The sequence below is a fragment of the Arvicola amphibius genome, chromosome 6 (genome assembly GCF_903992535.2).
Source record: "Arvicola amphibius chromosome 6, mArvAmp1.2, whole genome shotgun sequence".
Classification (NCBI taxonomy): Eukaryota; Metazoa; Chordata; class Mammalia; order Rodentia; family Cricetidae; genus Arvicola; species Arvicola amphibius.
The window spans coordinates 40,405,985-40,418,408 of record NC_052052.2 but is presented as its reverse complement, the minus strand read 5'-3'; the positions used below and the strand labels follow the sequence as shown (position 1 = coordinate 40,418,408).

The following is a 12,424-nucleotide window of genomic DNA, read 5'->3' as shown; positions in this document are numbered from 1 at the left end:
AGGAGCATCCAAAACGGTCCACCCTTGAGCTAATGATGTAACTCGGTGATAGCGTCCTTCCCTAGCATGCACGGGAACCTAGATGCTGCCCCCAGCACCACAAAGCAAACTGCAGGCCTTGTGCCCCTAGGCCCCATCCCAGAGGAGGCACCATCCTCTCCTGACAGGCTCCTTCGTAATGCTGCCGCCCTTGGTGGTCCCCAAACCCTCAGCTGGACCTCTGACCTAGTGTTCCCCTTGGTCTGTTAGCGCACCTGTGTTGACAAGGAATAGATGTGCTAAAAGGTGGCTCCAGTCCTTGGGTGAGACCCTAGAGTAGGGTGCAGCCTGGATCACTACCCATAGTAGGCCTTCCTAGGAGCCTCTGGAGCTAGCCTGTCCAGGCCAGCTATTCCTCTGCAGCTGGTGACTGGATACCCAGGCTCTGCCTGCCTGTGACTGAGGAGGCTGAGTTTAGTTCCTGCAAAGGGAGCTCCACTATGAAAAGTAGTTCTACCAAGACCCCAGATTCATTCTGCTTCTTTCCACTCCAAGGTCCCTATCTGCTTCTGGGGATAGAGCCATGCCCTGCTTTTCCAGAATAGCCCAATGGAGATTTGAAGCAGCCTACTCCATACAAGATCCCAGCCCCATGTGTCGTGACAGTGCCCTCCTCATCTCCATCTGTCACGCTCCGACCCAGACAGAATGGTGCCGGCACCCCTGCGGCCCTCGTCCTTTGTGTCATTCTCTCTTCATAAGCAGACAGTCACAGCTCTCGAGAGTTCATACCCTAGCGAGTAGCCAAAGCCCAGTGACATGTTTGGTTCCTTGCAGGTGTGTATCCTGGCCCTGTCACCCCACAAAATGGGCTGGCTTCGGGCATCCTGTCCCCATCCCATGACGTCCCTTCCAGGCACCACCCACTGGAGGTCACCACTGGTTCCCACCACCACCTGTCCCCTCTGCCCACAGCCGAGAGCACCAGGGATGGGTATGTATGACAAGGGGTCACACCTGAGCACTTGTGTCGGAGGTGAACAAGGCGGAGAGTGGCAGGTGACCTGCACACGGTCTGCCATTACAGATGACAGCAGCCTACATTTATGCGTCACTGACTGGGTCCTGTGCTCTGTATCACCTTCTGGGTACCATATGATCGATGTCTCCCAGGAACACCCCCACCACCAGGGGCACATGCCGTTGGTCCCCAGGGTTCCAGATGCTCACATCCTCCTTTCAGAGACCCCTGGGGAAATTCTGCTGCAGCCAGGCCCCTCGGGAGTACCCCTCCACCATCTCCCAGGCTTTCTGGGCATTTGATACCAGACTTCCCGTAGAAGGGCTAGCCTGGGTCACACTGTGTTCAGTGTGCTCTTGCCCTATTGGTTGGATATGCGGAACATGCTGTGATCCTCTTACATGATCAGAGTAAGTCCCAACCCCCACCCATTTTGCTTATCACTAACAGTGACTCACTCAGATTGGTTGCTCAAGGCCTGGCCCCAGCAACTTCCTCCTTGTTCTCCCCCTCCCCAAGGCTGCACAGTCTGGGCCACTGTACACCTAGGATCAGTCTGGCTTTATTCCCGAATCTGCGGCCTGCTGTTCCTACCTGGGTCCCCTTCCCGTTCATTCATCTGTTCCTTCCCGATTCCTATAGGCAGGTCCCCGGCCCAGTGCCAGGCCACCACTGGCTTTATGTGAAGAGATGTTGGACAGGCTGCAGTTTGGCCATCTGGGGAAGGAGCAGAAAGGGCTGTGGAGGCCCAGAAAGGAAGCCAGCAGGCCAGATGGGCTGCCTGCAGGAGGTGGTGCTAAGCCAGGCTCCAGAGACAGGTGGAGGAGTGGGAAATTCCAGCAGGCATGGTGAGAGCTGGGATATGCTGGGAGAGGAACCACGGTGTGAAATGCTGAGCTGGAGAGATGATGCCCCAGAAGCCAGACACAAGGCCAGTGATAGAGGTACCCTGAAGGTTGGGCCGGGCCAACAGCATGAGTTAGGAACAGTAAAGAGCATGGGATATGAGGGGGCAACCTCAGCTAAGGCTGGGCAGGTGGGGAGGGAACCCAGACAACAATCATGGTGCAGGCTTGACCCTGGCTAGGTGAGAGGAACCCAGTCTTTGCCCTCCCTGAGCCTCTCTCTTCGGCAATGAAAGGCCGCCTCCAGACAGGTAGTAAGGACCACCTCCCCAAGCCTGGTGTTGCTGGTGTCACCCAGTACATGTCCCATCCACAGTAGCCCCTGCCCTTTCTGCCCAGCCCAGGCCACCTGTTTAGCCAGTGACCAGACTCAGTATCTCCAGCCATAAGACATTAAACCACAGAGGCCCTTGCAGGGCATGGGTTTGTTATTTGGCCTCATTCATCATCCGCCTGCCGCTGGCATAAGTACCCATCAGGAATGCCTGCAGCTAGCGGCAGAGCGATGACAAGAGCAGACCCCAGCCCACCCGCCCAACGCTGGCCTGCAGTGTGGCGAGAGTTATCCCCAGCCGCCAGGCGCCGGATTCCGGATGCCTGCTGGAGAGAAGGGCCCCATGGCTGACAAGGCCTGAGGCTCGTCTGAATGGGTTTCTTTTTCAGCCCCAGAGGAGAGATGGGCGGGAAGGCCTTCAGCTTCCCCCTGCTTGCCAAAGTCAACAGGGACTGGCCACTTGAGGCTCCCCAGCGGTTTGCTGGGACATTTAAATAGCTTGACAGAATTATCTGATTCACTCAAAAATATGCTAAGAGGGCCTGACTTCATGACCAAATGTATTTACCCTGGCTCAGCGGAGACACCAAATTTGGTGGGTTTCTTTCCCAGCCCTGTGGAGGAAAGACATGGATCCCTGGGGCTGCCAGCCAGGTCCAGGGTAACTTACATAGGCTTCAACCAAAGCCCCAGCATGCGCTATGAGAGGCACTTGCCTGCCTCCAGAGAGGGCTCCAGATGACCTGCTTGCCATGGGAGCGACACAGATCAGCCTGTGTGTCAGCCATGCGTCTTCTATTCAGTTTCTCTGGCTGTGAAAGTGACAAAGGAGAATTTACGGTGGGTCTGAACAGAGAACGCAAACCTTGAAGCCACACACGTTTCCCCAAGAAGCAAACTGCGCTTGCTTCTGTGCACTGTATCCATAGGCTTTGGGGCTGAGTGGTTCGGATACCTACTTGTGGCAGGGCATCTTGGTGTATGCCTGAAATACAAGCACTCGCGACACTGAGGCAGGAGGATGGCGAGTTTCAGGGCAGCCTGGACTCAACAGTGAGATCCTTTCTTAAAAAGAGCCTTTGTGTGGATATTGGCCATTGTTTGCCACATGCCAGGCTCCTCCCTGGGCCTTCCCTGCAAGGTAAGAAGGGGACACGGAAGGTCCTGGACGGTCCTGAAGGAAAGGGATCTCCCGCCAGGAGGATGGACAGTGCGGTCATCTGGTTTGTGGCCTGGCCTTCACAGTTGGCATCGCACAGAGGGAGACCCTGTCCCTCATGGTCTGTAAACAGTAACAATTGGTTAAGTCCAGAGAGCCTATGAGGGCTTGACTCTTGAACTTCAGACAGTGGCATTCTAGGTGTGTGGAGATGGCGCGGTATTGGCAAGGCTGTGGGGACGGGCTGTAGGGAGCAGAAGGTACCTCCAGTGTGTCCCTGGATCTCCTGTCCCCGCCAGAGTCCTATTTCCTTCAGAGTAGGCACTGACCCGCCCTCAGATCCCACTGCTTGGAAGAGGAGAACGCACCTCCCTTGACAGGGTTACCTAGAGCCAAGGTCCTAGATTTGCTGTCAGCTCCTCACATTGTGGTGATCCCCCCAACCATAAAATTATTTTGCTGCTACTTCACAGCTAATTTTGCTACTGTTATTTATCATAATGTAAATGTCTGGTATGCAGAATATCTGATCTATGACCCCCAAAGGGGTTGAGACCCACAGGTTGAGAACCACTGATAGAGCTGGTCCAGCAAACCCACATGTCAAACCAAAGCCTTGGAGACTTTGTGCTTCTGCTCTTGCTCCCTCCACGGTGCAAAAATGCACTGTTAGGCTGCAAGCCTATGCATGTATAGGTTCAGATGGAAATCTGAGGCCTGGAGAGTCTGCAACTAACCTGGGTGGCATAACGACACCTGCATCTCTCTCAAGCCCCATGGCCTCAGCTCACAAGAGCTTCCAAAGAACACAGGCTTGGGCCTGGGTCTCTTGAGTTATGCATGAATGGAGGTAGTGAGCCTCCCATCACAGAAGCTCTGCAAGTAGAAGACAGATGCCCAGGGATGGAGATAGGAAAACTCCCTTAAACACACTGCACAGCAGAGTAAAATGCCAGCTTGCATGTCAGGTGCACTGGCTCTTCCTTCCCGTGGTCATGATGTTTATTAATGAGGACATATATGCACATTGTACCGGGTCATTTGTTTACATGGTTTTGATTGTACCCTCACCAAGACTGGTGAGGCCAGTGCCGTGCAGCCACATGGACAGAAAGCACTGTGCAGCTTCTCCAAACTTTGGCTTCCTGATCTACAAAAGGGACCTTTAGTGAATCAACCAGATGGTCTGTTTGCCCCACATCCAGAGTCACCCACAACTGGAGGGCTGGTCACCAACAGGGGTGGGTGGCATTTAACCCATGATAGTGGTAGCTGCAACATGTCAGGAGGTCAACATAGCACCCTGCAGGGAAACCAAGGCTCCCAACATTCCCAGGTCTGTGTCTGGTGGAAGTTGCTAGGAGTTTGAACTCTCTGGTCTGTGATTTCCAAGGTCATGGGCATCCCTGTCCCTTGTCTACTGGTAGTCCTGAAAACTGAGATCTCAACTAAAATATAACTCCAATTAGAACACGCATGACCAAGCAAGAGGCTTATGGATATATTCACGGCGCTATAGATTAGAGAAGGTGGCAAAGCCCTGGGTCGTACCTCACCATGATGAAACCGTGCTTTCTGTCCTCTCCAGCCTAGGACCTGGCCTTCTCTCACCCATGGTCAGCCCACTGAAGGGACTCGGCCCTCCACCGCTGCCACCATCCTCCCAGAGTCAGTCTCCAGGAGGACAGCCATTCTCCACGCTCCCCAGCAAGCCGACCTACCCACCCTTCCAAAGCCCACCAGCACCGCCTCTACCCAGCCCCCAAGGTAAGCTGCACCCAACCCCTTGTGACCAAGAGGACTGACATGGGGCCTGGGGGAGGCAGATGGATCCTCTGAACAACAGGCTGGGTTCTGAGGGCCACAGTGGGCTTCTGGCCTTAATGACAGGTAGGAGGGTCCTGCTGTTGGGAGGAACACAGGAGGTGGAGGGCCAACCATCCCATCAGTTGCAGACTATAGCTAGTGCATAGGACCACCTTTCTATCCCTCTTTCTTTCCCTGTGTGCTCTCCTCATTCACACCCTCGATGCCTGGACCAGACAACACGGGGCTGATCCCCTCCACGACCTCGGCACTTCCTCCATCACCACAGTCCCTGCCTCCTCTTGCAGGCTATCAAGGCAGTTTCCATTCCATCCAGAACTGCTTCCCGTATGGTGACTGCTACCGGACCTCTGAGCCAGCAGCCTCCAGGGACGGACTGGTGGGCGATGCCCATGGTTTCAACCCTCTAAGGCCCAACACCTACTCCAGCCTCAGCGCACCTTTACCTGCCCCTGGTAAGCTGCCCCAAACCTCCCTTCCCCAAGCACTACCAGGGCTAGCGCTGGTGGGGCTTGTGTACTGCCTCCTAGTTAACAGCCTCCCATGTAGAGACAGCCACCAGGATGACTGCGTTCCTGCCATAGCTTTGCTCAGCCGTGTCTAGATGCTCTGAGTTCCTAGGTTCTCTGAATTAGACCAGAACTTACAGTCCGAATGGTGTTTCACACTGTTTATCAGGCACCTACTGAGGTCAGGACTGAGATAGATGCTGACCCTTGCTTCACAGGAAGGAGCATGCCTGTTCGCCTGCAAGGCCAGGGCTCTGAGAGTGGGCGACTGAGGGTCTGCTGCCCTAGCCCTACTTGGGTAGAGAAGTGTAGTGGACAGGGAGGGCTGCATGTTGTCCAGAGTTGGAATCAGGCTTTGTCCAGCAGGCAGATCAGAGCTCAGGGCGCCACATTGGTGGTAGAACCTCCTTCTGAATTACCTAAGCTGAGCCCCACCCAGATCAGCCTCAGGGTCCAGATATGGTGGCCATAATGTCCTACAGAGGGCTCTTGAGCAGCACAGTGGGAACTGAGGGACCTGGACATTGGACACAGGGCCAGGCAGAGAGGACACCAGTAAGCACAGACCTGTGGCTTCATCATCACTGGGGGTCTGGCTGTGTGCACATTCCCACACCTGTTCTATGTCTGTGTTCTCCCTTCCTGTGTTGTGGAGTGCATCTGTGTGCATGTAGGGCTGGCACATGCACACAGAACCCCCCATGGTTACCCACCCCGAGACTCACAGCTGACTCCATAGACAGGTGTGTACCTGTGTGCCTGAGCAGGTGGAGCTGCTTCAGGTTGTTGTGCTTTCTATGCATAGTCCTGTGCTTCCATACAGTAAACACTCATCTGTGGGTAGAGTGGGTAGATATGGGCCACATTTAATACATGACAGGCCTGTTTGCAGGCCCCCTGTGGGATCAGGTACCCATTCTGTTGCCTGCCACCATCCTATGCTGCTGGACCCAAACCAGGGTGGCTTTATTGATTTAGCAGTCTGACACCTGGATAGGAGGCTTCTTTGTGTCTGTCCCCAGCATCTATTCCAACTGTATTCAACTGCCTCACTGCCGACCACCTCCCATCAAGATGACAGTAGGCTGAACCAAGATGTGCACAGGCCAAAAGGTCTCTCAGTTCACCCCATTCCCGTTACACAGATGTGGGAGACCGAGACCCACTTCCAAAACCACATACATCATGACCAGCACAGGGACAGGACATTGGATAGGATGGTCCTTCAGGTCTCTGCCTCAAGTCAAAGATCCCTAAGCAGTGACCGCACTCTGGAAACAGCATGTCCACCAGAAAAGCCAAGTGTCCCTAGAGCCAGATGCACTTGCATTTAAGTTCTAGCCCCCCCTTTCCTACTGACTAGTGTGGCCTTAGACACCTGCCCTCTCCAAGCCCATCCTTTCACCCTAAAGATAGTGGATCCCGCGTCACAGAACTACTGTGGAGTAGGCTGGGCTTAATGATCACTTACTAAGATGCTGGCTCCCCGCTTGTAGCATCTTGAGTCTAGGGTCGGAGGTGGGGACCTGGAAGAATAAGGACCCGAGTTCCTTCTGCCAAGAGGGGCCAACCTCTAAAGGTAGGAGCTAGGATGCTCCCACCCTCTCCCCTCCCTCCACCACAGTCAAGCACTGGAGGGGCTGAGCCAAGCCTGTCTTCCCAGCTACCCTATGCCTCCTCTCCACCCGGGTCACCAGCTGCCCCATCTGTAGGCGTCCTGAAAGGAACATTAGAGGAGAGATCCAGCCGCTGCCATCCTCCCGCTCTGACCCCTCTGCTGTCTGCCCACAGGCTACGAGGCCCTGGCAGAGACCCCGTGTCCCACAGCACTGCAGCCACAGCCATCAGAAGACCTGGGGTCCAGTGGTCCCGAGGACTGTGGCTTCTTCCCCAATGGGGCCTTTGACCACTGCCTGAGCCACATTCCCTCCATCTACACCGACACCTGAAGGAGTCCTGCCGTGCCTGCCCACCCAGCTCCCGACACCACTTCACCACAGGGGCAGCCAGGCCACGTCAGAGGGCCACGTCCCAGCCTGGAGGACTGTCTGGTCTCAGAGCTGCCTGGAGGAACTGTGGCCCCGTGACAGCCCCTTGACTGTATCTTCCTCTCTCACCCTAAGGTTCTCAGATCACAGACCTCGTGTATATACAGTGTACAAGACCTCTTTCCACCTCCCTAGGAGTTTTATATTTTTGGTTTTACAAGAAAAACATTAAAAACTGGAAACTAGATATGAAGGCCTGGTTCTACTGTGGGATTCAGCCTAAAGCCTGAGGCCAGAAGCTCGGAGGAGTGGGCATGAAGAGCCCAGTGCCCAGGAGGCCCTGGCCTATAGCTTTGGAAACCCTCTTCCTCCATCCCATACAGTGATCCTTACAGACCCCAGGTGGAGATAGCCCCAGGACTGAGGAGCAGATGGGGACTGAGAGGTGCTCAAAGACGGTTCACACACACACACACACACACACACAGAGAGAGGGGGGGGGGCAAAAGTCGGTTCCTCACGGACCAGCTGGGGTGTAGGGAGGAACACTGTGTTCAGAAGAGCCCACACCCACACATGGCCCCGGCCTATGGAGGGGGCCAGTCCTAAGCACCAAGGCCTGCTTAGCTCTCCTTCCACTTTGCTTGGCTCCAGTGCCCACTCCAGACAGCAGACCCCCGTCTGGTCTATAGAAGTGGCCTAGAAGGGGCTCTTCATGTCAATGTCACCTGAGGAAAAGAGGAGGGAAAGCCCCCTCATCTCTGTGGGTGGGAGGCCCAGGGGGGCTAAGTTCCCTGCTCATCTCCTCTGCACCAGCCCTCCCCTGCTCCGGAAATGCCCTTGGGAGGTCTTCTCCCCTGCTGAGCAGCAGCCACTGGGATACAGCCACTGCCCATTCCACTTGGCTGACGTGTATAGAGAGAGGGAAAGGGTTCAGGTGACCGACCCCCTTCTTAGAAAGGAATCAGAGGCTCCTGGGTCACCCAGCCAAGCTGGGCTGCATGCTTGGTCCCTATGTCATCTAGTGACACCTCAGTCACCCCAATTATGGGAGTCCTTCCCAAGGCCTCAAAAAGATCACTGTTCTGTGTTCTGGGGGTCCAGGGCCCTGTGTGACACCAACATGGTTTGTAGGGTCACGCCTGTGCCCCACAGTAGTCCTGCAGTATTAAGCAGTCCACACCCCAGACTTGATGGCAGCTCTTGGTCATCCTTCAAACAGCAGCACGGACCTGATGGCCACCCTCTCCCTAGACAGCAGCAACCTTTTCATGACAGTTGTCTGTGTCTCAGAGAGTCACTTGTCCCATTGCATAGATGGAGAAACTGAGGGATGGTGAAGTAACCTGCCTGTGTGATACAGTGACCCTGTGCCTTTGACCCTCAGACTCAGGGTTCCTTGCCTCCCACACCCGACTCAGCCCCGGCCTCCTGGTGTGGGCCCAGTCCAGGACTCCAGTGAGGACAGGCCAACCTAAGTCGCAGCACAAAGGATCCCCGACTCCCACCCAGGATGCCCTACCTACTCCACCCCTCCTCTACTTTTTATGGAACTAATTAGGCTGTGGCAAATTTCCTTAACAGGGATGTTCAGGAGTCAATGTTGCATGTCATTGCAGGCTCTTAATCCACTCCAGATAAGCAGAATTAAACTGTACAATGAGGACATATTTCTATTAATAATGAAAATCGCTGAGCCTCAAGCACACGGGGAACACACAGGGTGCTGGCAGTTGGATTCCATTTAATTTCAGAGCTGAGAGAGGGAGAAGAGGAGACAAAGGCCGCTAGAAACTGAGACCTAGAAGACGGGCAAGCGAGCTCAGCGGGGTAACAAAGGCTTGGACTGCCATGGTTGCTGGGATTCCTCCTCCTCATCCCCACTCGTTCCCAGCATCCTTAGGGGCTCCGCAGTGTCTCTAGCTTGAGCCCAGCACATGAGGGTCTCCATATCTCCCCTCCTCAGCCAAGCAAGGCTTCCTGGTCACTCCTCAGCTCTGTCCCTTATATCAGAGAGCCTGGGAACTTGCCTGCTTCCACTCCCAGGGACATCACATCCCTGAATGGTAAAGAGACAGGACTATCCCTGTCAGAGTAAACTGGAGTTAGGTGCAGTAGGCTGGTATTTCTCATTGGGCTAGGAGAGTCATGGGAGGAGAAGGGGCATGCACGGGCCACAGCTTAGAGGCTCTCTGGGTTCTTTAGAACATTCAGGTGAGTCTCTCCAGGGATGCTAGGACAGTGCCCAGGCCTGTCCTTTCCAGGTGACCAACTGAGGTTGTCCCCCACCTCACAACACCCTAGATTCTCTTTCCCCTCCTCCACTCAGCTCCTCCTTGCAGGGCCCCTGGTCTCCTGCTCCTATGCTCTGTCTCTATGCTCCTCCCCTTCTAACTGCCTTGAGTCCACCCCTTCCGGTTCCTCTCTACTGTCTCCTCTCCAGTTTTTCTTTGACCTGCCACAGCCAGCATGTGAAATCCTCTTTATGTGACCAGGGCATATGCTTAGAGGAGTTGGGGGAGGGGCATTTGGGGGTCGGCAGGGCTTTATCCAGCAACCCCTCAGCTGGAATATTATACACTTTGACCTCCTTTTCTGGTTCTGTGGCCAGGTCCAGGGATCCCCTAAACTGGCACCCATCCTCCCAGGATTCCCTGTTCTGATGGCCTTGGGGACCCATGAGTACCTTAGGACCCAGGCCATCAGGAAGAAGGGCCCACCACAGGAAATCCAAGTGGAAGACAGTTCCTGAGACCCCCTCCACTGCCTCTCTCCATGTCCCCTGGTCCAGACATCCCTCTGGAGAGTAGGAAATGAAGAATGGCTTCTTGGCAGTGACAGGCAGGCCTACAGCTCAGGCACTCCCTCTGCTGGATAGGGCAGGGCAGGGCAGGGTCTGACCCAGTGACTTCTGCTAGAGGACAAACCCCAAGAGGACAGCCATGATCTGCCCTCCTCCCTCCCAGGCACAGGCTCCATACCTGTACAGAGCGTTATTGCGTACCTGCCTAACAACCCCACCAGTGACAGTGGCTGGCCCAACAGAATCTCATGGACTTAAAAGAGTATCGGTGAGTTCTCCCAAGCAGAGCCACAGGCATGGCAGGGCGGGGCTTGTAGAAAGGGGCAAGGCAGGTCTGAGGTTAGCCTGGTTAGCTGTGGAGAGTCTGCCCTACCTCACCCCATGCCACCCTACCTTCCAACTCCCCACGGCACATGCAACTCTAGTCCATCTGGCATGCTAAGTGTGTGACCCACGCTGCAGAGAGAAGGACTGAGGCCATGTGGGCAGAGTTAGCATTCAATGGAAGTCTCCAGCAGCCCTCTCTCCTTGCCCTGCCTTGCCAGTCTACATGACAGCTTGGGGTTTGAGCCCCTGGCCCTGCCTGAGGACTTCTGGCACACGCGCCTCTCTCTCCCCTGTCCAGAGGGGACCATTAGGCTTTTACAAGTCCCAATTTATATACTCGCCCGGGCCATGGGCCCTGCCAGGCATTTATAGGTTTCTAAGTGGTCCTGTCTCTGGGGGAAATGCAAGCAGAACAGGAACTAGGAAGGCGCTGCCAACCCTCATCCGCCAAAGCCTTCCATTCATTCCCTGAGGCCCCCGAGCCTGGGGTGACTCAATCCAGCTTCAGAACAAGCATAGAGCTAGACTTGGGGCAGTGGGGGCTGTTTTAGAGACACAGCAAAACAACAAACAGCTCCAGATTCAAGACGCCTAGCTAGACTCTCAAAACACAGGCTCAGGCCTTGCTGGGGAAGGGTCTGGGACTAAGTTCAACCTTACTCTGTGACTGTCCTGATACTGGTCGCATTGGCTGCATTTAGCCTTCTACACCGTTGGGCTTTAATACATGCTTCTTTGACTTAATTTGCCAGTGACAGGTAAAGAGCCTACGTAGACCCAGAACCAGGATGGGGAGAGGCCTGCTAACTTTACAGAGGCCAGCCGGGAGACACAGGAGACTTGGGTCCCTGACCAACCCCAAAGCTCTGTGAAGTACCACAGAGAAGAAGACTGTGCTGGGAGACCCTTGGGTAGGTTGGAACCCCAGAAAGTGGGGCTGGGGCAAATCTCAGATTTTCAAAGAACAGAGTCCTCTGAAGTAAAATGGACTACCGCGCTGACCCAGGTCAAGGACTAGGCCAGCCTCCATGGTCCAGGAGGCAGCTGGCCCGGGGACAGCCCACATAACCCTTACACCTCTGGCACAGGCTGAGCACCCACCTTCCCTGCCCATCTTGGCACCAGTGCCCATGGGAGCCGGTCACCTGAGGCAGGTAGTGGAGGAGGCAGAGCAGGAATCCAGCAGCAGCAAGCCACTGAAAGGATTGCCTCTTCCATGGCTGTCCATTACAATATCAGCTATGACAGCCCCACCCTGAGTAACCACCAGCAGGCCATCTGCAAAAGCTCCCTAAAGGCCCTAGGCCAATGCAATGTGGGAACCCTACCACCAGGGGGCTCCACTACCATCTCCCACCCAATGTAGGTCATGCCTGTGGAGAAAGGCCCTAGATACCCCCATCTCACAGGTAAGGAAACTGAGGACAGGATGGAGTAAACTACCCTGACTGCCTACGACTGAGCCAGGGACTGAACTACTGTCTCCCAAGCTGCACTGCCCCTGTAGGACCTTAGTCAGCTTCTGAACCCCGGCCTGGGTATTTGTAGACCCCAGATAAGGAGTCAGCCCCAGCCCACAACCAGCCTCCTCCACCTGTGGAGAAATGCCTCACACTCCAGACACAGAGCCCC

At 55.1% G+C, this 12,424-nt stretch overlaps 1 protein-coding gene across 2 annotated transcripts in view; it reads left to right on the top strand.

Moving 5' to 3' along the window:
- Glis1 (GLIS family zinc finger 1) overlaps positions 1-7,623 on the top strand; it is a 189,202-nt gene extending 181,579 nt beyond the window's left edge. The window contains exons 7-10 of one of the 2 annotated variants that reach the window (XM_038335378.1): positions 817-973; positions 4,927-5,105; positions 5,453-5,620; positions 7,466-7,623. In XM_038335378.1, the coding sequence (XP_038191306.1) occupies positions 817-973; positions 4,927-5,105; positions 5,453-5,620; positions 7,466-7,623 (662 nt within the window). The remainder of the gene's footprint in view (positions 1-816; positions 974-4,926; positions 5,106-5,452; positions 5,621-7,465) is intronic. The other variant, XM_042055360.1, reaches the window with a different exon arrangement.
- Positions 7,624-12,424: the final 4,801 nt, after the last annotated feature.